The 26,030-nt window shown below is 44.7% G+C and overlaps 2 protein-coding genes across 3 annotated transcripts; both read right to left on the bottom strand.

Moving 5' to 3' along the window:
* Positions 1–1,552: 1,552 nt before the first annotated feature.
* Positions 1,553–12,210, bottom strand: LOC123128834 (N-alpha-acetyltransferase 35, NatC auxiliary subunit). Of its 2 annotated transcripts, XM_044548932.1 has the most exons (17): positions 11,968–12,210; positions 11,745–11,889; positions 9,671–9,738; positions 8,911–9,069; positions 8,665–8,832; positions 7,771–7,924; positions 7,255–7,334; positions 6,064–6,336; positions 5,817–5,960; positions 4,486–4,620; positions 4,180–4,278; positions 3,481–3,537; positions 3,202–3,406; positions 2,516–2,634; positions 2,326–2,394; positions 2,142–2,240; positions 1,553–2,063 (listed from the first exon to the last, which is right to left on the bottom strand). In XM_044548932.1, exons 2-17 carry the CDS (start codon positions 11,863–11,865, stop codon positions 1,824–1,826), a joined length of 2,190 nt encoding a protein of 729 aa, XP_044404867.1. In that variant the 5' UTR covers positions 11,866–11,889; positions 11,968–12,210; the 3' UTR covers positions 1,553–1,823. The 2 variants fall into 2 exon arrangements, with proteins under 2 accessions (XP_044404867.1, XP_044404868.1); XM_044548933.1 differs by having other exon boundaries at positions 8,916–9,069; positions 11,745–12,208.
* A 1,806-nt stretch (positions 12,211–14,016) lies between these two features.
* Positions 14,017–16,795, bottom strand: LOC123128832 (uncharacterized). Its single transcript, XM_044548931.1, has 5 exons — positions 15,761–16,795; positions 15,558–15,652; positions 15,329–15,440; positions 14,708–14,760; positions 14,017–14,579 (listed from the first exon to the last, which is right to left on the bottom strand). Exons 1-5 carry the CDS (start codon positions 16,689–16,691, stop codon positions 14,358–14,360), a joined length of 1,413 nt encoding a protein of 470 aa, XP_044404866.1. The 5' UTR covers positions 16,692–16,795; the 3' UTR covers positions 14,017–14,357.
* Positions 16,796–26,030: the final 9,235 nt, after the last annotated feature.

Below are 26,030 nucleotides of genomic sequence, written 5' to 3'. Positions count from 1 at the left end.
AATGATGTGATCCCGTTATCAATGACATCTAATGTCCATAGTCAGGAAACCATGACTATCTGTTGATCAACGAGCTAGTCAACTAGAGGCTCACTAGGGACATGTTGTGGTCTATGTATTCACACATGTATTATGATTTCTGGATAACACAATTATAGCATGAACAATAGACAATTATCATGAACAAGGAAATATAATAATAACCATTTTATTATTGCCTCTAGGGCATATTTCCAACAATGGCTAATGGGGAACTGGGCCCGAGATTCTTTCATCGGCGAGGCATCAGGCAAGGCGACCCTCTCTCCCCGGTGCTTTTTAAGATCGCAATGCTCCCTCCACTAGTTGTTCAACAAAGCTTGCTCGGTTGGCGCACTTACCCCAGTTTAGCTGCCAACTTCACTTATGCGGGTCACTCTCTACACAGATGATGCGGCTCTATTCATATCGCCGTCTCATGTTGACATTGAGGTAACCAAGCAGATCCTATATAGCTTTGGTATTGCTCCGGGTCTCTGTGCAAACCTAGCCAAGAGCCTTGTGTATCCTATTTGTTGCTACAGGCTGGATTTTGAAGCTCTGCTCAATCAGTTTCCTATGCCGATAATGCAGTTCCCTTGCAAGTACCTTGGCCTACTAATGATATGCATGATATATATAGATGTATATATGCTCTCCAATGTAGTATTTCAATCACTGGACTGTTTGGATTAAAGATCTGCAAGATGGACTTGTGTGCATTAGTTGAGGTTGATCTTTGTGAGTGATTATTATAGTTGACTAGTTGCCTCTGTGATGAATTGGAAGTAAAAGAGAATATATTGTCAATTAAAGCAATATTTTCTTTTATTACTTAATACCCATGGTGCAAAGGTATCTCGGTTGGAGAGTGGAGTACTAACTATATATGCATGTAGCAGTCTATAGAAACATGGATATATTGCATTGGTGTTATCATGCCATGTATGGTTTATCATCATAAGGAAATATTTGCAATTCATCATTCACATGCCTATGCTTAAATGTATGCACCCTTGATGTTTGGAGAGGGTGCTACTGTTGAACTTATGCTCATAACTTTCCTCATAAGAACAAGACATAACTTCATTCTACATGCACTTTTATTCTGTGCAGTTAATTATTCCAAAAAAGAAAAAAGTTTCAACCACAAGATATGCTCGTAACTTGTTGCAACTAGCAAATCTAGTGATATGGACATCGGTAGACTTGTTGGGGACATTTCAACATGATATCCCAAATTCCATATGCCATGTATCCCAATTTAAATGTGATGAAATGATAATATATACAAGCCGATGCAGTGTAGATTTTATAGATAAATGAATTTGTGGAAACCGACCAATGCATTGCTATGCATAATGAAAAGAATATGTTTACTTCACTTCATCTATATCATCTTTGTGATACATTGATGCACTGCTCAATATATCCTTTTCGAAAGTGCCTTGTGTTGTGTTACCAAAATACCACAAACAACATAAGAGAAGCTGCTTCCCTCCTAGATAACACAACAATTCCACTAAACTCAATCTGCCAACAACTTCTCGCTGGAATTATAGAACATTTGTACAGTGTGTGTTTGCAGAATAAATGATATCAAAAATTGCTAGACAGAATAAAGCCAGGGGCGTCAGCCTTTCCTGGCATTTGCTATATTCTTCCTGTTGTCTACAAAATTGTCACGTTCGTGCAGCCTAAAGAGAGATTTGCCCGAACCAAATGAACAATCAAGAATGACAGACCCGAGCTGTGCCATCACTAAAACAGAGTTGGAAAATCTTTTACCCTGTCTTGAGAAGAACCTATGATCTCTTTACAACTGCGACCGCAAAGTGGGGGTGGTGCGTAAACTCAAACGAAACCCTCAGTTTCGGATCGCTAGCACCAACGTGGTTGATGATGTTTAGGGCTATCCTATTGTGCTCGGCAACCTGTTCAATCTGGCGGAGCTCTGCAAGCTTTTCTGGTTCGCTCGCAAAACTACCTTTCAAGGAGGGGATTATCTTCTGGATTTCCTTGAAAAAGTTGTATTTCATTACGTCCTGTAAAAAATAACGGTTAGGTTCAAATAAGCAGAGGGAAAGACTAGTGAATGGGGGGTTTCAAGGCTGAGTACTGACTGCCATGTATGCCTGGGCAGCCGCTTCCTTGAAACTGTAGTAGGTAATGCACTCGGGTATTTGTGCTTTCTGGAGAAGATCGAAATGCTGCATGAATCTCTGCGAAGAGTGGTTCAAGATTCGTCAGACTCGTCTAAAGCCATGTCTATAAGGATATCAGAATTCACAAAACTATCTGAACCACCTCTTGTTCAGTATTGAAGATACTTGGTGACTGGAATGACTTGCTTTCCTTCCTCAGGGCAGCCAGCAACTGCTTTAGCAAACAGATAAATGTTGTTTAGTTGCAACAGGGAACGGTGGTATATATATAATTTACGCTCTGTGACTGTTGTACGTTGCCGGGGAGGGAGGGGCATTAGTGCCATATGTACCATTGAAAGTCCTTCTGATAATAGAACATAGCACTGAAGCAATAAACATGAAGGAGGAAATGGTGTGTCTCGTACAGAGTCCTTTGAATGATCCTTCTTCTTTTTCCCTTTTCTTCGCGCTGAACCGATAACAATAAGGACAAATTAGAAACCAATCTACTAAGAGAATATTGATAAAGATGGCATGGTGTTCTATAGAAACTTAGTAGGAAACAGCATCAAATGAATTTTCTCCATAGTGGTGTTACCACTTACCAGTAACAATATATGAATATTATAACCAAATATACCCCCAAAACAGGAAGTTTTGATTTGACGTAATTACATATTTCATTCTGTCTAATTTCCTTTTCAGCTTCTGGATGGCAATGTGTGCTTATTTATTTAAACAGTCTCCCGTTTGAATTCTGCAATTTATTTTCCTGTAGTCTTCTTGTTCTCTTAATTCTATTGTTTTCCAAATGGATTCTAAGAGGCAGATACATGAAGCAGTAAGATGCACAACATGCAACTCAAACCATCAAGGTGCTGACATATCTGAATATCTGATAGACATCTGGAATGCTACATGGTCATTTTTATAATATTGACAACCCTGCTAAATTGGAAATCTAGAAGCACATCATCTACCTGTAATTTAATGACAATAATCTAACAAAAAATTCTGAACAGGCATGATAACTTACAGTTTTCGTTGCTAGCAAGGATTCGTAACTGCATCTTCTCTATCAGCTTTATAAACACCACATGCATATACCAGTACACCATACAGTATTCACTCGGAGAATAGAGGTCAAGCTCAAAACCCAATATGAGAAACCGAGAAGCAATCCAGTATGTATGTTCTTGAGACCAAACAAGTAGTTGCTTTGATACTCTCATGCACATGTTCTGCACCACCAACAAAACAATGTCAAAATATATGACAACTAACTACTACAGCAAGCACTTGAAACCAGAGATACCTCATCGGCCAAGACATTCCTAGTTTCACCGAACTCTCTTTTCAATGCAAGCTCCAACTGCAATATGTATAGGTACAAAACAACATAAGTGTAAGATCTAGAGATGACCAATGGTCAAACTGTCACAACCATAGAATGCTCAGTCTCAAACTATTATAGATGTGTAATCATCATAAGCCCTTAACAGTTGGCTGCGTAATAGTAGAAGTAAAAACAGGGTACATTTGACACTACCAAAATTACTGCTTTCCCATTTGTGATTGATCCCTTTCTTTCACCTTGTCATAAAATGATAGTCCTAGTAGGGCATTTCCTCTATCATTACTCAAGAATCAAGTTACCAACAGTGACAGAAACATGCAAGTGCTCAGTACCACGATGAAGTGAATACTCACTCAACCCAGTAGGGAAAGGTTAATTCAGAAATCCAGTTTTTTTTCTGCATGATTATGAAAGATATAATGGCATTCATAGCTGACATAGCAATAACCAATTTTAGAGACAGAACCGCAGGTTAGCATGAAACTGCATTCACAATTTGACTAGCTAAGTGTGTTTGATCCAAGGTCAGTTTCACTAGCTAAGCGTGTTTGATCCAGGGTCATGTTAGAAAACAAAGCAAGAAGACAGGTATTAATGATGTGCAACTTATGGGAAACAGCAAAAGGGAGCAAGTAGAAAATTGTATGTGTAACAAACCTGTATGGAAATGGTACTCCAATCCTGCAAGCTCTTCCCAAGCTTGCGCCGTTGCCATGCAGTGTTTGTACAGAGAATTTTAAGCAAGTTGATAACCAACTACAAGGTCATTAATGCACTTGATCAATGATATGCACAGAACTCCAGATATATACTCCCTCCGTCCCATAATATAAGAGCGTTTTTGACACTACACTAGTGTCAAAAACGCTCTTATATTATGGGACAGAGGAAGTATATTTTTATGACTGCATGAGTAATATATATGACGTAAAGGTTGAAAAAGGAATAATCCTGGTGGCTGACCTGACCTAGCTGCACTACAAACTCATTCGACTGGAATTCCTTATCTCCTATAATATCCGGTAATGACAAAGCCCTTGAAATTACATCGCAAAACAAGTCTCGCCCATAAAGTTTGCCATCTTGAACCAATAAAGTCTGTTTCAATGGATTTTTGCATGTTAATGTAAGTGGGAAACAACAAACTATAACATAATTCACTGAATACATATTTGCCAGGATAAGACTTAGGATTGGGAAACAAATCATATTTCTACAAGAGAAGGCCTAATGGAACAGAAAATGAGCCAGTAAATGAATCCTTTACTGTTACAACATAAATGAATCCTTTACTGGACTACTAAGAAAACCTCAAAGCTATTTATATACCACCGAGGGATCGAGAGAGGCGTTTTGGAGGCCGAGCTCCATGGAGGCCTTCATTTTTGAAAAATTCAAATTCAATCTTTTATGGTTCAAAAAATTTTGAAAAAAAAAGCATGTATGTAAGGATGTAACCCACATGTGTGTAAAAATTCATGACGAAATACCTTGAGTTGTGGCCTGTACAAAAAAGATAAATTCATGACCTGGGAGGATGAATAGTATCATGTGTTAAATAGCCTCAGATTTGTCTTTTTTGCACAGCCCTCATTTCAATGTATTTTGAACTGAAAATTTACACATATGTATGTTATGTCTTCATGTATATCTGTATTTTTTCAGAATTTTTTGAAATATAAAAACATGAATTTTGATGAAATTTCAAATTTGTATTTGGAGGCCGAGCTCCAAAAGGGATTTCTGCGAGGGATCAATTTATAAAGAAAAATAGTAATGAAACAGCAGTCTCCTAAAAATCAGTTATGGATATAGGAACGAAACAAAGAAGGATGGGTATTTGCAGAAATAAGCTAACCACATTGTTAACAATAAGGAAAAGTAGTTCGATTCTGATATCCAGACTTCAACTACCGGAAGTGTTTAGATTCGTGACAATCATAAAGTTGAAGTTCACAAAGCATACCAAATGAAAACAAAATCCAAGAGTAGCACTTACTGCATAACTACAACGTATGACATACTCCACATCCACAGAAAGCAATGGTTCATAACCAAATTTGTACAGCAATCAGTTAAAGAATAGTTCATACACATATACAAATACAATTGAAAAACAGATCTCATACATAAATGATAGAATCTACAAAACCTTTTCTATATCTAACATAGCAGACAGATATTAGTCATTTTTTGCAATCCAGGGGAAATAAAACACTAATGTCAGATGAGTCAAAACATCTACAGCATAACAGTGATAAAGATGGCCCTTGAAGCATGTCAGTGTGACCCACCTGAAGAAATGCTCTAGGAACCAAATCAGGTACAGATTTTTGGAACTGTGCAATGAAGTGAAGAACATTCTCAAGCACGGGATCAAGCGACAGAGCACAAATGATATCTAGATCATGCAGAAGCTTCTCAAAGTACCTAATTGCCTGTAACAATGAAGTTGACGCAATGCTTATCAAGTTGAAAAGGAGTATACAGAAACTATTCACTAGTATGGAAGCATAATTTATGGCACCGATGTGAACTTACATCACTCCAGGCGAGTATTTGAACAGCACGCGGTGGTGCTGGACTCAGAAGTCTGCTATTCAGACTGACATCAAAGCCAATAGGGCAGCAACCTGATGCAGTGGTGCAGCTTTCATCACCTTTTTGCGATGTAATGTCAGACCGAGACTTAAGGAACTCTTGGGACTTCAGCATCAAACTAAGCTCAGCCAAGCATGACGTAACATGCTTGCGAGCCAAATCCAATCCTCTTCCTTGAGGTTTCCTCATGCACGTAACCACATGGTGAAAATGCTACATAACAACAAAAATGTGAAGACACTCAGAAATCAATTAAAAACCTCTTATGTATCATCTTCTTGCATGAGGTTTGCTCATGCACATGAATGCACATGATGACATGGTAAAGTGCTACACGGCCATACAGACATGTGATGACATTTAGAAATTGATGAAAACCCCTCTTAAGCATCATTAAGATGATCACCCAGGACTAAACTTGGCATTTATTTATGCAATCAGCTATGGTGGTCCTTATTTGCACATTTCCATATACTGAAAAATCAGGTGCTCATAGGCGCATGCTTAACATGCGCCTAGGCACTGGGCTGGAGGCAAAACGCCTAGCGCCTAATTGTGCTTAAGCATGCGTTTTGGTCAGAAACGGTCAAGGCGGAGGCAAAACGCTCGCTCAGCGCGTAGCGCTTAAAAAACACTTGTTTCCCTATGATATATACAACATAACATTTAGTTTTAGCAACAATATCATAATCGCAATAAAAAAGGCTTTGTTGTTGTTGTTGTTGATCATAATCACAATCAATGCATATAGTGGGTAAAGTGCTGTAACGCCGAAACAAACTCTATGTCCCTCCCCTCTCACTGACAATTTTAAGAGAAAAGTGAGAATTGCCACTCAATTCAATGCCATTTCAGTCTCACTCAATTGTCTCAATGACAGTCGTTCAGAATCCATCGAGTGGTAAATCGAGGTGCCAATGAATGCACTGGCAAATTCTTAAAAACTTCCCAATTTAGATAGCACCAGTTTATAACTTGACTTCCCATTGCTTAATTTGAAACCACCATGTTACCACAATAACAGAGCATAAGCTTAGATAACCAACATGATACACACATCAAGTATCAGCATTGACGAAATTAGACTGAACAACTGAAGTGAAGAATTGGAAAGGAAACATGGGTTAAGACCTTACGAAAACGTAATCTGCACAACAAGGCTCTGCAGTAACCCTCTTCCAGCTCAGGATTATCCTGCAGTGATTCAAACTCTGCAGTAATAAACTTTTTAGTTAATAACACAAAGCCTACAGCGCATGTTCAAATCAAATAAGCAATTCAATAACTTCGCTTTTATTTCAAATGTCCAGCGTCCAAATTCTTTTATAATTTGGTGTCGTAATCTAAAGACTAAGTGGTATATATTTTAAGATGATGCACCAACTTACTTAGAAACTCCATATACAAAACAACTTGACGCAAACTAATCAGCAGTCCGCAAATTTCCAAGCCGAAGGAAAGCTAGTTGTAATTTTATTTTAAAAAGCAGGAACATATATTTAGTTGTATGTTTTGTAAAAGGCTGCAATTTTGGACTTCGGACCATGACATAAGCAAATTGATAAAACAAGGAACAAGGTTTTACACAACGCAAAATAATGAACATTTAATTGAATCAAAGGATATCTGCAACGGCAATACAAGTACCTTCTAGTGTTTTTTTCTTGGATAATGCTTGGGATTTACATGCACGCAATTGACGAGATATTGTCTCTTCAACCGAGTTCAGAACTGACAAGCACTTATCATCACCTTCACCATTCAAAGGCAGTCCAAAAGACATTGTAAAGAGGTCTTCTTCCTACAATAGCATACGATGAAGATCATATCTTATGTAATAAGTGGAAGTATGGTACTTAGATTAAAAACTAGATAAAATTGACTCATATTAACAAGACCAACCTGTATTCAAATTCGATTTTCATGCCATCCTATAGGTTATGTGAACAGATCTCAACCAACAAAAGCCCCTAGGTTGGGCATAGCACAGGAAAGCCAAAACCGGAACAGGACACCGAACCAAACAAGCCAAATTTCCAGTTAACTCAAGGTATGTTTTTCATTTCTTTTGGCAGTTAATGAAAAACAAATTCAGGTTTGCCGAATTTTGTTGTTTGGGTTGTCAGAAACCAAATTCACTGAAACAACCAACTACCAGACTTACATCCTAATGAAGGTGCCTGTATTCAGTCCTAATGAAGTTCACCAAGATGATAAATATTTTTGAATCACCTTTTAGGTATAATAGATGAAAGAGCAGAGCACATACGCATCTCACTGGAAACATTGATTATACAGACAAAAAGATGAAAAGTGACGCATTACATATTCCACTCATAAAGAGGTAGTCTGACATGGGAGGTGATGTTTTTGTTGCACTGGAATCTCCACATTTCAACAATAACAATATGCGCCTACTCGTCGTATATGAAATTAAATACGAGCATAAACCAACATGCACGGCTTCGTTATGTCAAGACTCGGAGTACATATAAATGAAATCAGTGGGGAATGGCGATAGAAAATTTCCAGCAAAAGTACCTCATGAGTTCGGGCAGTTGAAACGACAGAAATGACAGAATTACAAGTAGCACGCAAAATCCTGCAGAAGCTATTTAGGACAGCATGCGATGAAATTCTCTCCATTTTCATAAGGTAGATACATGTGAAGACGGTTTGTGCTAGAGTGTGACCCTTGTGCCAGGTTGCCTGAAAAATAAAGCAGTCCGATAAAGTAGTTTAGCCAAATGAAACACCTGCTTATTAGACATGGTTGCACTGAAGTACCTCACATGAGAAAAGATGGTCGATGACATCAAGAGTTCGTTGAATGTCAAGTGTTCTGTCCAAACTAAGTGGAACTGGGGCAATGCCATCTTCTATGGCTTCATCGATGGAATAATATCCACTTCTCTCGATACCGGAATCCATTTTAGGGTCCATTATCTGTATCAAGATGCAATAGACGCAGAGAACCCAATTAAGCAATGGATCTAAATAATTAAATTGAAATCCCACAAATCAAATGGTAAATGAGTCACTCGGCAGGCCTATAATACCAAAGTATCCTGAAATAATATAATCAGAATTCTGGTATTTGCCTTTCTCACTATGAACTGGAAAGCTTGTACAGAGTCGTGATCAGTTGTATAGTGAGGCTCAGCACTCAAGAGTAATTCCAAGCCTAAGGTGTACGTCCAGAATTCAGATCAAAGCAACTCAAGTGCAAGTTTCATGCAACAAACTTGCATATCCAGAACTCAGTATCAAAGCAACTCAAGTTCAAGCTTAATAGGGAAAAGTTTAAAAGGGAGTACATGTCTACTCCCTCCATAAAGAAATATAAGAGCGTGTAGATCACCACTCTAGTGCTCTAAACGCTCTTATATTCTTTACAGAGGGAGTACATGTCAACTAATTAGTAACCACTGGTTGCGTAAAATAATTTAGTAAACACAAAAACATCATTTGACACTCTGAAGTACGCAACAGAAAAAATGGGAGTTGAAACACAGCAAAAGAGCAGGGGAGATAATGAGGTCCTTACTTCCAATGCAGACATTGCGGCAAACAAACTGAAGTTCTCCCCATGAACAAGTTCCCCATCTTGGAGATCTACAAGCATGAAGAAATTAGAAGGAGAACAGTTGATAGATATAATAAATTAACTACCAGATATCAGCGTCGACTCGATTTTCAGGCATCTGCTCAAATATGACAGTCCTAGATACATTCACATCAAAATTGTTTTGGAGTTATTTTGGGGAGACACACACCAGTGACGGTGCCGTCACGCACAGGGCTAATCGAACCCAAGAGTCCACAAATCCACAACACTAGCCATAATAAGTTATATTTCGTTTCTATAATCCAGTTGGGAAGCTATATATTATATCTTAATCTATCTTTTAGGTCCATATTATTGGAATTCTCTCTTATCAGGAGTTCAGGAGACTGGTCTATAAAGAGACACCATTCATTACGAGCTCAAGCAAAAATTTAACAGATAACTGCCCCCACATTGGCACACTATGCGCAAGTCAACTCAAAATAGGCACAATAACACAGATCTAAGATAGATGCAAGCAAACAATGCGACTCCTAAGCCCTAAACTTAAGCCCAAGCCTATAATCCTAAATCCTAACATGAGTGAAATTCTCTGTTCTCAATGAGGTTACTCACTTCCTGTCTGTCCAGAATAAATGTTCTCTCAAAAATGACTAATGTCCTGTCTATTATCAATAAGGATTGCATTAACAGACTAAATTTTCAGTTTGTCCAGTCAGCACTAGTAATATAATATTATCCTGACAACAAATTTCCCTGACCAACAATTCATATCATGTTGTTGAGAACAGACTTTGAACTCCTTCCCACCAATATAAATAAAAGGAGTGATCAATAGGTATGATTCACAAAATTATTCATGTGTATCCTTCTAGGTAATCCTGGCATGTGGGCGATCGCTCCCTCCAATCCTCTAGCTCAACCCCAGGTAAGCCAAACCAGGGGGAGATCCAAGAGGGTAGATGAAAGCTCAGACACCACAAGCTTTGCCCCTTTCCAAATTCAGTGCATCCCTCAATGCATCCAGCTACAGTTGACTTCCACAATGGGGCACCAAAGAATAAGAACTAGTGAACAGGCAACCAGCAAGGTTTTTTATTCTAACAATCCCCATTACCATGCACAAGGCAATCTTGTGAAACCACTAAATGAGAACATGAGTAATGGTATTTATCTGTTTTCAGCATTTAACAGAAGGAAGACGTGAAAATATGATGTCATTATGTGCCATCCTGCTTGCATACCAAAGCAGAAGTAAAGTAGGGCAACATTTGGATCATGGTCATGTGACGTCACAAAGTAAAGTAGACACCCCCAAACATGTTATCCATATGGCTATGCATATACCTCTCAAATAGGGCAACATTTGGTCACACATTAAAATTCTGAAGGCACTGTATGCAGCAACCTAAGGGCTAGTTGGGATAGACATGGGTTAAACTCAAACGCTTTGGATGAACAGATTTCGGTTCAATTAAGGTTGATCCGAATCCATCAAACAAGCACCAAATTGGTTCGAAGAACCAAATAGATGCATACTTGGCACAAACCAAAATTCACACATCACCTAGGGATTACAAGAAAGCAACACAGTGTCGGCATGTCTCTTATCTTCCGACCATACGCATGATACAAACCTGCTCCAGTACATGAAACTGCATGCTTGCGGCAACGCATCCATGATATAAGATACCGCATAAACTCACGCAGACAGGACCGACTCCTAGGGGCCTTCGTAATCGATTCTGTCAGGAACAGAGGAACCCATTGTCCCTCTGCTTGCAAAGGAAAGGAGGAGCCAATTGTACTCTGCTTGTAACGCGAGAAAATGAGTACAGGTCTAGTCAGTCCAATGCAAGCGCGCATTCCACATTGCTGGAAACACACTGTGAACTCGATCAAGCAGCCATCCGCACACACACACAACACGAGATCGACCGAGCCACGGTCCGTAGACCTGCTAATACTCCCGGCTCTTCAAAATAACTTGTACTGTAACTTTCAACGTCTTAGAAAATACAGCAGGGAGGCGGGCTGGGCGCATCGAGCTTACCAGCGCAGGCGGCGGCGATGAGCGGCGAGACGTCGGCCCAGACGCCCTGGTCGCCGGAGGGGGGTATGGAGGGCGGCGGCCCCGGCGCGGGGCCCGCGGGCGAGGAGGAGCCCGCCTCCATCGGATCTGGCCGGATGCGACTCGACTGCCCACGGCAACAATGATGGTAAGCACACCGGAGCGAAACCCGACGGCGGCCCGGGCAGAGCTAGGGCTCCCTTACCAGCCGAAGATGGAGGGATCTTCGCTCCGCCTCGGCCCAGGCCAGCCGAGGGCTGAGGAGGGCGCCGGCGAGGAGGGGCGATTCCTCCGCTCTCTCGCGCGGTCGAGGTGGAGGTGGAGCCGCCGCCGCCGCGCCTGGGTGGGGGTGGGGGTTGGGGTGAGGGGGGGTTGTGGAGGCGGCTTTGGCGGCGCGGGGGGAGGGGTTTCGGCGGCGGAGGCTTTTGCGTGCCGTGGAGGTGGAATCTGTGGGCGGAGTTGTTACGGATTTCGTCACTCTCGCACCCAGTGAATCTCCTTCCACCTTTTTGATGATGATGAGAACGTATTGTTTCTTTTTTCCAATTCCACAGAGGTTTTATTTACTCTGCAGTGTATTTGATGCGCTTAGATTTATTTATTACTCATACAAATATTGAAGTACTCCTGCTGTTTCATAATGTAAGACGTTACGTGAGTATTTGTTTATTATTGGAGTACTAGCCATGTTGGCAGACTCCAACAAATTTCATTTTCTCCCACTTATATCCCACGAGTCATCTCCCGTTTGTTGGGGCATCTAAACTAGTTGTCCCACGGTTGATAGTTTTAGAAACCCTGAATAGAAATAGCGGGTTGTTTTCTAAGCTAGGAGAGGATGACCTATTTTTTTAAGTCATCGAAAGAGTGAAGTATTAGGGTAGTTAGCGTCTGCCTACTACACACTAGCAGATATGATAAATAGAGCCGATAAAAAAGTAGAGACCCTATATCTGTTAGGGGTTTTACTATCAAGAGTGGATATAGGGTCTCCCTATGACATGATAACGGTCACGACAACATAATCGACAGTGGAGACCGACAAAACTATCGGGAGTGGCAAGGTATGAGTTTTAACATTCTTTTTCAGCAGGGTTTCGTCGAAGTGTGAGCAAGAAGATTAAATAGAAGCCTTAATCCAACGTTGGTGGTTCCGATCATAATGATGTGCAATAGCCGATCTAGCGGGTGGGGTCATATGCCCTCCCTCCCCGAATTTACAAAATAAATTCTTATACTAGTGCAATGTTTGTTCACTATATTAATTTTGGTGCAGTGCAATAAAAAAATTCTAACCATTGGAATGTTGTCCATGTTCACCCTCACAATGTCAAATCCTAGATCCGCCACTTCAAAGGCGACAACATTGTGTGATGGCGAAGAGTGGGCGATAGCTATGCGAAATCAGCCGGCGAAAATTTTAAGCAAATTAGGGCATCTCCAACGCCGATCCTCAAACCGCTTGCATACATCCAGACCGCATGGTCTGGATGCCGAAAGCCATCCAACACAGGCATGTATCGCTCTGCCGAGCGGTCCAGGCCACATTTTTTCCACAAACTGAAACCAAACATGGGGGCTTTGCGGGAGTCCAGACACGAGACTAAGTCGGACTTTGACACCCATGACCCTCCCAAAAGGAAAGCGGAGCCCGCCCTTTTGTAGCTTCCCGCATCATTTCAGCGCCAAATCCCCCACCCTCTTCTTTAGCCCCGCCGCCTCCACCTAATTCCCGCCCTTTTCTCTCATTTTCTTCTTCGCTACCGCCGTCGATGCATGGAACTAGACGAGGACCTGGCGGAGATGGAGGTGGTAGAGGAGGCAGAGAAGGAGGTTGCATTCACGGCGACAACGACACCTTGAGCATTGAGAAGGCTCGAATTGCCGGTCCGCCAAGGCAGCACTCAATTTTTTGCACGGACTGATATTCTTCTGTGATTGGGCATGTAAAAACTTAAACATACTTGTCTCTTTTTGGTTGTGATCGAGCATGTGATCCGATGCACGCTATGGATCAAACTTGTATTTGAATTTCAATGTGCCCTTTACTTGCTGATCCGTGTTTGAATTTCAATGTGCCCTTTACTTGCAAATCCGTGTTCACGGACTTTGTCCTCTGTCAAACGGCATCCAACCAGTCCGCGTACGGATGCCGGAGTAAATTTGTGGGTCAGCGTTGGAGATCCTCTTCCAGCATTTCCTTTCCGCTGTTGATCAATTTGGATTGCAGACATGGCAAAGCAAACCAACAAGGTACCAAAACCCCGTATATGATTAAATGAAGAAACAAGTAATCATCATCCCGTTTGTTCCTCAATCCATTGGCCTGATAACAGGGCAGGGGAGAGCTGAGACCTAGGATCAACAAACATTCTGTTGCTACAGAACAAGAAAAACATGCAGCTATGTCAAGCGACTGGTTATTACAGAAGAAGTGGATCAAAAAATTACAACACTGCAAAGACCTGGCAGGGCAGAGACATCTTGAGCCTCGGTGCCCGTCGACCCGACGGATTCTACCGCCAACGGAGTTCTCAATGCCAAAGAGAAGGAGAAGAGTGTGGGAAATTATCATCTGTCCCGCACCGCGGAGCTCTACGCCTTCATCTTTCTCTTCCTCTTGCTCTTGCTCTTCTTCGACTGCGCCTTCGTCGGCTGGGTCTTCTTGTAGTCGGCCGCCTTGTACTCGGGCGTGTCGCGGAGCCCCAGCTTTGACAGGACGAGGCAGTATGAGTCCCAGTCGGTCCTGCGCAGGTACTTGAGGTACTTCTTCCTCCTCTGGACCATGTCCTGGAGCCCCTTTCGAGAGTGCTTATCCTGCATCACAGAAGAGTCGACGGGGTCACTTGATCAAACTGGAGTTTGTGCAATTCCAGAGGTGGTGCCAAGGTAAAACAGCAATACAACATCGGTACGCATAAGGTTATATTCAACATTGTGCATACCTTTTTGTGTAGAACGGATGACAAGTGCTTGATTTTTAGTGTCAGTTGGGCTACTGAAAAAACAAACGTGCAGCATATCAGTGGTGCAAACAGAGCCAGAATGGCATAAAATGCTCTACAGAAAACATCAGAACTGCTTACGACCTTAGCTCTAGACAAGTGAAGAAACATAGGAGTAGCAGGCATAATGATCTGTTAGTAAGCAAGACTTCCTAGCCAGACATCTTTTCAGACTAATCAATTACTAGCTACAGAAGAATATGAAGAAAAAAACATGCTACTGTCAAAAAATGAAACATTGAAGTTAACTGAGCCGTAGCTCCATTGTATTGGCTCACAGAGATACTAGGTGTTCAAATGCAAATACTGAATACTCTATACTGCAATCTCTAGCACAGGCTATATCAGCTCCTCAATCAAATTTTGTCTTTGGGTCAATCCTAACCGTCACATCAAAATCATGCAAGCCTTCATTGCCAAACACAATGGTGACTCAAAATTTAAAAATCGCTATTTATCAATATTACACTAGTCATGGAAAAGTCACAGGGCATTGAAACACTACATTTGCAAGTCAGTTTATTCTACTAGTATTATGCAAGTAAGGGATAAGATATTTACTTTGAACTCGTGCGGAACCACAGTCATTCTCGGACATCTTGAACTCATCCCTGACCTTCTGAAGCTCCAATTTCATCTTCTCTTCGCCTGACATGTGATCAGGATGGAAATACTGAAGACAGCAGGCACCGATAATCATCAGTCAATCACACTCTCACATCAGAAACAAACAGGGGAGAAGTCCTCCCACCAACAGAAAATAGACGAAAAAGCAAAAGGCCAATCTCACCCTCTCTAGCAACTCCTCCTGCGGCGGAAGATTGCTCAGCATGTACTCCGGCAGCGGCTTTCCACCGATGTTTGCAAATAGTGACATATGCTGGACTGCTCCCGATCAAGAACAATACAGCACAAGTTTGTCAGTTCCATTGCCCCTCGGAGGTAAAAGAGGTGAATGAAGAAAGAAAAACAAGCAATGCTGGGCGGGATTACCAGTGCTGACATGCTTCTTCTGCCCTTTCTGATCTTTATGGAGGCTCGTTAAGGTCTGCCGGAGCAAACCAAACTCGCCGCCATACCGCGGGTCAGCCTGGCCCCTCTCCTTCTCCGCGATCTTGGCGATCCGCCCCTGCAGCTCCTGGAGAGAGAACCACTCCTTCCCGTCCTTCCCTGCGTCCGCCGGCCGGAGCTCCCTGAGCATCTGCCCAAGCTGTTCGGGAGTGTATTCATTAGCGAGAAAAACGCCGGCGTCCTCGTCTTCCTTCCCCTCCCCGGGCTGCGGCTTCCCGGCCCTCTGGCGCATCTCCCTCCCGAAGATGTTGTCCGGGGTGTTGTTCAGGAACCGCAAAGGCGGCTGGCGCTGCCTCTCTTGCTGCGGGTCGATCTTGCGGATGCTCTCGCGGATGGACTCGAAGCTGAAGCTGAACGGCTTGCCGCCGCCGGCGTTGGGGGCTCCTCCTCCCTGGGGGCGACCCGCCGGGGAGGCGGCGCTGTTCTTGAGCAAGTCCTGGAACGACGGGTTGGCGCCTCCGCCGACACCGCCGCCAACGCCGGGGCCGGATAAGCGGGGGGAGCCGGCGCGGAAGGACTCGAGGCTGCGCTTGATGTCGTCGAGGCCGACGGAGGGGGCCGCGGGCGGCCCGCCGGGGCGGAGCGGGTTGGCCGGGATCCGGCGCGGCGGGGGCGGCGCCGGGGACGACTTGAGGCGCTCGCGGATGTCGAGGAAGATCGAGGACGCCGCCGGCCTCTGGGGGCCCTCGCCGTGGTTCGGGGGCGGGTGGCCGGGGTCGTCGGAGGGCGGCGGGGGAGGGGGAGGGAAGGGAGGGCTGTTGTTGGAGGAGGACGAGGAGGAGAAGGAGGAGGAGGAGGGGCGGGGCACGTGGAGGAGGGGCTTCCTGCTCGGGTTGATCAGCCGGAGCGCCATGGCGGCGGCGGCGGCGGCGGCGGGAGGTGGGGCTTCACTCCTTCCTCCTCCGCCTCCTCCTCGGTGGACGTGGAATAGGGTTTTGGGGGAGGGGAATGAATCAGTGGAGTGGTCGAGCGATCGCCCATTTGCGGCCTGCTGCGAACACACGTGCAGTGGGCTGACATCGGCCCAATACGGCCGCAGATAGATGCAAACCCACCGTGTCTGGGGGCCTAAGAAACCCACCGTGTCGGGCGGCCCAGCAGCAAACCGCTATTCAAGGCTCCGGAGGAATGTATGGTAGCGTCGTAAAGGAGAAGATGCAAAGTTATGGCTGTTCACCATTTTCTCAAAAAAAAAAAAGAAGTTATGGCTGTTCACCATGCATGAATCTTTACCACATGTGGATTTTACGTACATGGTTGTGACTTTGTGGGTGATATGGCACGCACGTCGGAAATCAATCTACAAACACGTGTTCCAGCCACCCATGTCAACACAGCGCTTCATCGCAGAGCTTGAGGATCTTGCTCCAACATCATCAGCTGCCGGGCCTCCCAAGCCGGCGAGACAACCCTGGATTCGTCCACCTCTGGGAATCGCTAACGTAACGTAGATGGAGCTACTTCTGTGCATGGAGACCGAGGAGCAGTTGCGGCTGTTTGTCGGAATGAATATGGAAAACATTCAGGGCAGGAATTTCAGACCCGACGATTTTGGAGGCCTTAGCAGTGCGGGAAGCGTTAGCCACCGCTGATGATTTAATGCTTAAAAAGATGCTGGTCTCATCGGATTGTTTTCAGGTAATTAATGATGTAAAGGCAAACACTGGAGGTGCACATCAGGCTATTATAAGGGAGATCAGAATTCGTGCACGAGATTTTGAGTTGTATCCCCATGAACGCTATTGTTGAATAAAGAAAGTATGTTTGGACTCAAAAAAAATATGGGAAGGTTTGTGGACGAGGCGAAGAAGGGCGCCAAATCAATGACTAGTGATCACTCAAAAGAAATCAACGACTAGTGGTGGAGCGAGCGACGTGAACGTTTTGTCGCATCGCAACTTTCCCATCCAGTGCCTGATGCCGGCCGACCCCAACTACAGTGTGTGGACAGTAAAGATGAAGATTATTCTTCAAATCCTCCGAGCATGGCAAGAAATCACGGGCGACGGCGTGGATGTGGAGTGCGCCGAAGGTGCCATGGCCGCCACAACCCAGTATCAGTCAGATTCCATGCTGGTGACATTGGCGGATATAGAAACAACAAGAGCGCTTGCAAAGCTAATGAGGATCGAAGAAGATCATGTCATGAAGGCTCGGGCAAGTGCCGAAGCGCCAATTTTCACAGGTTGCAGATGGAGGAAACTGAGTTGGTGAAGGAATACGCCATGCATCTCAGTACTTTGGTTGGGAAGATCCGTGCATTTGGCCCAAAACTTGAGGAAGTCGAGATTGTGGAGAAAATTTTCGGTTCGGTGACTGATAAAGTGACCAACTCCTATAATTGTGTGTAGGGAATGGGGGACGCTATGAAGGCTCGAGTCAAACGAAGCGAGCGGATACATAAAAAAAGGCAAAGAAAAAGATAAGCCACAAGGTTGAGATAAGGCCGATTAAGCTATCAAGTGAAGCACCGAACTTGGATATTGTTTGGAGGCTAACAAATTGGAGATCAAAACAAATTTGGTTTAAGCAAGAAGACAAACAACTAGGTCTTTTGATGGTCGAAGTTTGTGATCTTGTCCGAGTGGTGGTTGTGAAACCAAACCGAAGGTGCTACTTCTTTTTGAGGGAAGGCCCATCATGGCTAGCTTTATTAATCTACGAAAGAAAGTACATCATCTACTAGACCAGAGACCAGACAACTCAGGGGCTCATCTGTCCAATTCATAGAAGTCTTATTAGAAAAGAAAAGTTAACTAGCACATGTGACGCTCGATTACTAGAACGATAGCAATGTCTAAAGACGACTTTCCCGAACGACGAGGCCACATCCACACACTCCGCGAATAAAGCCGCTGTTGTATCCCACCATATGGACTGCCCATTACAGAAATTGATCATGTTTAGGGTATCTGATTCAGCTTCCACCGGAGGAAACCCTAGAGAATTTGCAAAGACATGGCCATTGTTTCAGCTGTCACCATATCTGCCACATGGGTGATGTATTTACATGTGCCGCTAGAAAGTTCCCTCTCTCGTCTCGGATAACTGTTAGAGTTAATTAATTGTGTTAATCTTGGGGTAAATCTCCCCTTGTAATTGCCAGACGGTTAGCACCGTCACATCTGTGTGGAACGGACGCATCCTCTGGTTGCGTGCCCCCAACTTGCATATAAGCAACACTATCAATGAAAGAGATAGACACTTCTATCCATTTTACTTTGATTTACAACACGTTATCAGCATGCTCTTTCCTGAGAGCATCTCCAACAGCCGCGCTATATAAGCGCCGCGCTGAAACATCAGTGTTTTTTGCGCGTGCGCGCTATCGCTCCGGACGCTCCAGCGGAGGCGCAAAAATCGCGTGCGCGGCATATCTAGTTCAGCGCGCGGGCCGAAACGCCATCGCGCGCCGCTTATTTGTTGCGCCCGCTCCCGCGTGCTGGACTCTCGAGAGCTCGCTCGCAACTCCACCTACCCCATACAGCCGTGGCGGCGCCGCTGCCCGCGCCACCCCATTTATTCCGGCGACCGTTCTGGCGCTTCCTCGGCCTATCCCCGCGCCGCGGCGGCTTTCTCCGTCTCCCTCTAGTCACCGCCGCCCCTCGCGCGTGGCAGTCCTCCGACGAACAACGCCCGGCCGCTCACTGCCGCTTGACGCCCGCAAGGTGTTCGACAAAACGCCCGCAAGGTGTCCATGAATTTGGTGCATGTTGATTGTAGCTTTTATAGCCTAGTTTGTATTGAACATTGTAGATGAGTTCGTCGTATGATTCTTCCGAAGAATAATTTGATATGGAAGAGGAGGAGGATCTTGCAATGACCCTACCTATGCACATCAATAAAAAACCGAAGCACAGTTGTTCGGGTATGGGTCGGCAGAAAATTTGGAGGGATAGGATCGATGCCCACAACAGATTGATGAGGCACTATTTTGTCGAGAATCCCACATACCTGGAGTCGTACTTTGGTCGCCGGTTTAGGATGAGCACTGAGTTGTTCAGGCGCATTGCAGAGAAACTAGTGAGCCATGACCGGTTTTTTCAGCAAAGGAGGAATGCCGCCGGAGAGCTTGGGCATAACACCTTTCAGAAGGTGACAGCCGCTTTGCGTATGTTGGCATACGGTATCCCGGATGATCTAGTTGATGATCACTTGGCCATGGGTGAGAGCCAAGCCATCATGTGTGTCAAGCGCTTCGTAGTCGGAATTATGCAAGTGTTTGGCCAGGAGTATTTGAGATCTCCCAATGCTGAAGACGTCGCAAGGCTATTGGAGATGAAAAAAGCTCGCGGCTTCCCAGGTATGCTTGGCTCAATAGATTGCATGCGTTGGAGTTGGAAGAATTGTCCAAAGGCATGGCATGGGCAATTTCACGGCAAAAAAAAAGGTTTCCACTATAATCCTTGAAGCGGTGGCCGATCAAGAGACTTGGATTTGGCATGCTTTCTTTGGAATGCCTGGATCTTTGAATGACATCAATGCTGTCAACCGGTCTTCAGTGATGAATAAGATTGCAAATAGTGATTTGCCACCGGTGCAGTTTGTAGCAAATGGTCGTACATACAACTATGACTACTATCTTGCGGATGGCATCTACTCAAAGTGGCAAACATTTGTGAAGCCGTTGAAAAAACCGAAAGGTAAGAAAAATCTTGATTTCCACAATGCTCAGGCGACGGCTAGAAAAGATGTGGAGAGAGCCTTTGGAATTTTGCAAGCCCAATTTGCTGTTGTGAGAGGACCGGCTAGATTTTGGGATCAAAAGATGCTTTGGTACATCATGCACGCTTGTGTGATCATGCACAACATGATCATCGAAAATGAGCATGACCAAGATGTAGACTACTCTCAGTATGAGCTCTTGGGACATACCGTGCGAGTGCGGCGGATGGCTAAAAGGATGGCCCGTTTTGTTGCCTCCTATCATGGTATTCGACGTCCCGCAGCGCATGATGATCTTCAGAAGAATCTCATTGAGGAGTGGTGAGCTTGGAATGGCCGACAAAAGGCATCATGATTTGTGCGTTTGATGTTGATTGTTGAACTATTTGTTGTATTGTTGAATTATCTGTTATATTGAATGATAAACTATTTTTTTGAGTTGTAATAACGAGATTGAACTATTTTATTGTCGATTTATTTTGGTTGTGTTTGATCTTTGTGCTTGTGTTTGGAATGTATATATTGTTTGTGCGAGAGTCGCTCGTGCTGCTGAAGCTACGCGCGCTGCATTTTAGCGCGGCTACTGAAGCCAGCGCTGCCCACCACGTCAAACCAGACGATGAGTATGTGGCAAAGTAGTTTTTAGCGTGCGATGTGTTGAGCGGCTGTTGGAGATAGTGTGAACGACTCAGGGAAGAGGAAAGCACTGGAAAGGGGACAGCCCTCGACCGGCGAAGCCACAGCCCGGCCCTGCGTGATTCCCGACGTGAAGTGAACAGGGCCTTGTTCACGCACAGGCCCGTTGCGGCCAGCGGCGGTTACCAATGCAGAAGAGTATCCAGCGCAGAAGGGATGGCGCATGGAACCGCTTCCGGCGAAACCCTCACTGGGCTTCCTTCCGAAGATTGCCGATCATGGCCAGATCGCTGGAGAAATCAGCCGCCCAGCGGAAATGCACCGCCGTTCAAGAGATCGATCAGGAGAAAGCAAATTTCTTGCCTTTTGTGATTAACATCAATGATCTAACAATTGATTTGATTGTTTTCTCTTCTTGGTTTACGCTATTCACTCACGTGAGTTACTTCCATCAAGTGCATACCGAAAGATCAAATCGAAGAAAGGAAATCATAGGTGTTCGACCAAAATCACAAAGATCATAGGTGTTCGTTCATCATCTCATGTCCCTCGGCGTCCCGTTGGCGAGCTCGCCGTCGAGCGGCCGCTCCGACACATGGAGCCCAGCGGCGCTCGGCCTCACGAACGGTGCCGCAAATGGCGTCTCCACCGGCGTGGCTTCCAGACACGACCTCATTGGTGCTTCCTCTCCCGAGGAAGACGGTGGAGCACTTGGTCCCTCCACCCGTCGCCGGTGAACGACGTGGCTGCGTGGCGGCCATGGAACTAGTCCGGTGAGGATGGGGATTGAGTAATTGGGAATTTATTTCCTTGTCTCTCTCCTTATCTGTACTCGATTGACTAGACCGTGGACTGCCGCACATGCGTGTAGTACTACGTGGCCTAACTGCATGCGGTTGAGTCATTAGCACTACCGTGCTAGTATTTGCTTAATTGCTTTACTAGTTGAGTCATCAGGGCATCCTCAGCCGTTGCCCCCCCCCGACGCATAAAAATCGCTCCCTGGGACGAGCCGGCGATACAATCGGCGCTGGGGGCGATTTTGCGTCCAGTCGTCGCCCCCAGCTCGTCCCCAGGCGTCGAAATTGGTCCACTTTGCAGCCCAATTTCGGCGAATAAAGGTCTCATATGGACGAGAATAGGCCCATATTCGGCGTGGTTTCGCCGTGTCTCGGCGTTCAATTATCAACAGAATTATTTCTTATCACATATTTCATCACAGAAAAATCAAATACTTCAACAAAATAGTACAACAACAAATAGTTCAATACAAATTATATAGTTCAACAAATAAAAACTCGTATTTCATCACACGGCGTCCCCCTTGAGCCTCCATAGGTGCTCAATCAGATCTTTCTGCAGTTGATAATGCACCTGTGGGTCTCGGATCTCCTGACGCATACTGAGATAGGCAGTCCAAGTTGCCGGTAGCTGGTGATCAACTTCGGCTAGAGGACCCTGCCTGTAGTATGGTTCAGTGTCAAACACTGGGTCTTCTTGCTCGCTCTCGATGATCATGTTGTGCAAGATGACACAACAAGTCATAATCTCTCACATTTGATCTTTGGACCAGGTCTGAGCGGGGTACCGAACAACAGCGAATCGAGATTGGAGCACACCAAATGCCCGCTCGACATCCTTCCTGCAAGCCTCCTGAACTTTCGCAAACCAGGCGTTCTTGCCTCCTGCCGCAGGGTTTGAGATCGTCTTCACAAATGTCGACCATCTCGGATAGATGCCATCTGCTAGGTAGTACCCCTTGTTGTATTGGTGCCCATTGATCTCGAAGTTCACCGGAGGAGAATGACCCTCAACGAGCTTGGCAAAAACAGGAGAGCACTGCAGCACGTTGATGTCATTGTGAGTTTCTGGCATACCAAAGAAGGAGTGCCAAATCCAAAGGTCCTGTGTGGCTACCGCCTCAAGCACCACACTTGTAACACCCTCGATGCGACTATAGCTCCCACGTGTCGAGGCACGACTTAGAGATATAATCGCATTGAAGGCATATGTTGCAAGTTAGGCAATCTTCACAACATCCCATGTAATAAGATAATAAAAAGGGAGATAACATAGTTGGCTTACACTCGCCACGTCAACCAAGTGAATAGATAACATTACATCATCCAAACACTCATGGCCCGACTACGGTGCCAAAATAAAAGAGAACCCAACATGCGACACGGTCCCGTTCACCCCCAACTGGGCACCACTACTGATCATCGGGAAAGGAGACATAGTAATGTTGAGAGTCTTCGTCGAACTCCCACTTGAGCTCATACGCGTCTCCTGGAGCGGAATCATCAGGCCCTGCATCTGGTGTAATAGTAATCTGTGAGCCACAGGGACTCAGCAATCTCGCACCCTCGCGATCAAGACTATTCAAGCTTATAGGTACGGCAAGGTAAAATATGAGTGGAGCTGCAGCAAGCGACTAGCAAGTATGGTGGCTAACTTATTCGCAAAAGAGAGCGAGAAGAGGAGGCAAAGCACGAGCGAGAAGCTAGAGAACAACCTGCGCAAACATTACACCAACACCGCGTCCACTTCCCGGACTCCGCCGAGAAGAGGCCATCACGGTAACACACTCAGTTGATTCATTTTAATTAATCAAGGTTCAAGTTATCTACAACCGGACATTAACAAATTCCCATCTGCCCATAACCGCGGGCACGACTTTCAAAAGTTCAATCCCTGCAGGGGAGTCCCAACTTAGCCCATGACAAGCTCTCACGGTCAACGAAGGAATAGACCTCCTCCCAAGACGTTTCTATCAGACTCGGTATCTTGGTTACTCAAGACACTTCGACAGGTTAAAACAAGACCAACAACACCGTCCGAATGTGCCGACAAATCCCGATAGGAGCTGCACATATCTCGTTCTCAGGGCACACTCAAATGAGACTAGCTACGAGTAAAACCAACCCTCAAGTTTCCCCGAGGTGGCCCCGCAGGCAGCTCAGTTCGGACCAACACTCAGAGGGAGCACTGGCCCGGGGGGGGGGGGGGGTTTAAAATAAGATGACCCTCGGGCTCCAGTAACCCAAGGGAAAAAGAGGCTAGGTGGCGAATGGTAAAACCAAGGTTGGGCATTGCTGGAAAAGCTTTAATCAAGGTGAACTATCAAGGGGTTCCCATTATAACCCAACCGCGTAAGGAACGCAAAATCCGGGAACATAACACTGATATGAGGAAACTAGGGCGGCAAGAGTGGAACAAAACACTAGGCGAGAGGCCGAGCCTTCCACCCTCTACCAAGTATATAGATGCATTAAGATAACATGGCAATATAATTATATCCCAACAAGCAAATAAGAGATGTTCCAACAAGGAACGACCTCCAATCTTCACCTGCAACTAGCAACGCTATAAGAGGGGCTGAGCAAAGCGGTAACATAGCCAATCAATGATTTGCTAGGACAATGATGGGTTAGAGGTTTGACATGGCAATTTGGGAGGCTTGCAAGCAAGTGGTAGGCATCGTAGCAATGGCATAGCAAAAGAGCGAGCAAACTAGCATAACAAAGATAGTAGTGATTTCGAGGGTATGATCATCTTGCCTACACAGTTGTCAGAGTTGACTGGATCCTCAAAAGCAAACTCAACGGGCTCCTCGTTAGCGAACTCGTCTCCCGGCTCTATCCAAACAAGACAAACATCCAAACAAGACAAACAAGCAACAAGGATACAATCAACCACGTGCAAACTCAAACAACACGATGCAAAGATGATATGCTATGCGGGATGCGATGCGGGATGCAAAATGCAAGATATTACAGGAAATGCATGAAGCTGGCCTCAACTTGGAAATCCAAGTGTGCCACTGGAAAGATGAGATGAAATCGCTTGAAAACGATATAAAGAACGCCGGAATCGGAGTTACGGTTTGGAAATGGCAAGCGATTCAAATATGACACCGGTCTGCGATTTACAGCAAGTAGGCATCTAAATGCAACGAAATGAACATTCTACAGCCACCAAACATGACAACAAAATACATGGCAGGGAAGCATTCAAGATGCTTAACAAAAGTCTAGCACTGAGCTACGGCCAAATCATCCATTAACAGGTTCAAACAAGTATGGCAAAAATGCAAATGACAAACAGATCTTAGACTTAGTGAAATTAACACTTGTCTGGAATTTCAGATCATATAGACCTCTTCGGAGCAACAAAACAACATGCTACAAGACCTGAACATGACAAAGAAAGACATGGCATGAGCTACTCAACAAGCTTAACAAAAGTCCCTTAGTGACCTTGAGCCAAAAGGGATCACAAAATATCCTAAAAAGCACACAGACATAGCAAAAACATAATCAGGTTTTAGACTTAGTGAAAAACTGGGACATGCTGAAACATAACTCACTAAGGCATGTTTATGAGCTCGATGCACTCACTACGGTGCAAGTCATGGCAAGACAAGCATACATCCCTTAAGAAGGCACAAAATGCAAGCTAGACATGCCAAGAACAATGGCATAGCATGCATGGATCAACTACAATAACATCGGCAAAATCGCAAACAAGTTGACGATCTGCCCAGATTCGCAACGAAGCAAAAATAGAGCTCGATTGACTCAAGCTAGGGTACTCCATAATTGCAAACAAAGACATGGATGGATAGTGCACTACAATATTAACAAAACTCCCTTACTGATCATCCTCAAAAGAGGCACGGATCACTAGGAAACAATATGAACATATGGCATCATGAGATAAACAATCCTAGGACTTAGTGAAATCACTAAGTCCCTGAAAACAGAATTAGCAAGTGCACCACTTTGCAAGCTTGCACAAGTCACCACACACATCCTAAAAATACATGGGTTGCACCCTTGGAAAGATGACAAAACCCTTAACAAAACATATGTAGAACTCACGGGCATAT

The sequence above is a fragment of the Triticum aestivum genome, chromosome 6A, assembly GCF_018294505.1.
Source record: "Triticum aestivum cultivar Chinese Spring chromosome 6A, IWGSC CS RefSeq v2.1, whole genome shotgun sequence".
Taxonomy (NCBI): Eukaryota; Viridiplantae; Streptophyta; class Magnoliopsida; order Poales; family Poaceae; genus Triticum; species Triticum aestivum.
Note: the sequence above shows the minus strand (reverse complement) of the source record. Positions and strands in the feature narration are given on the sequence as shown.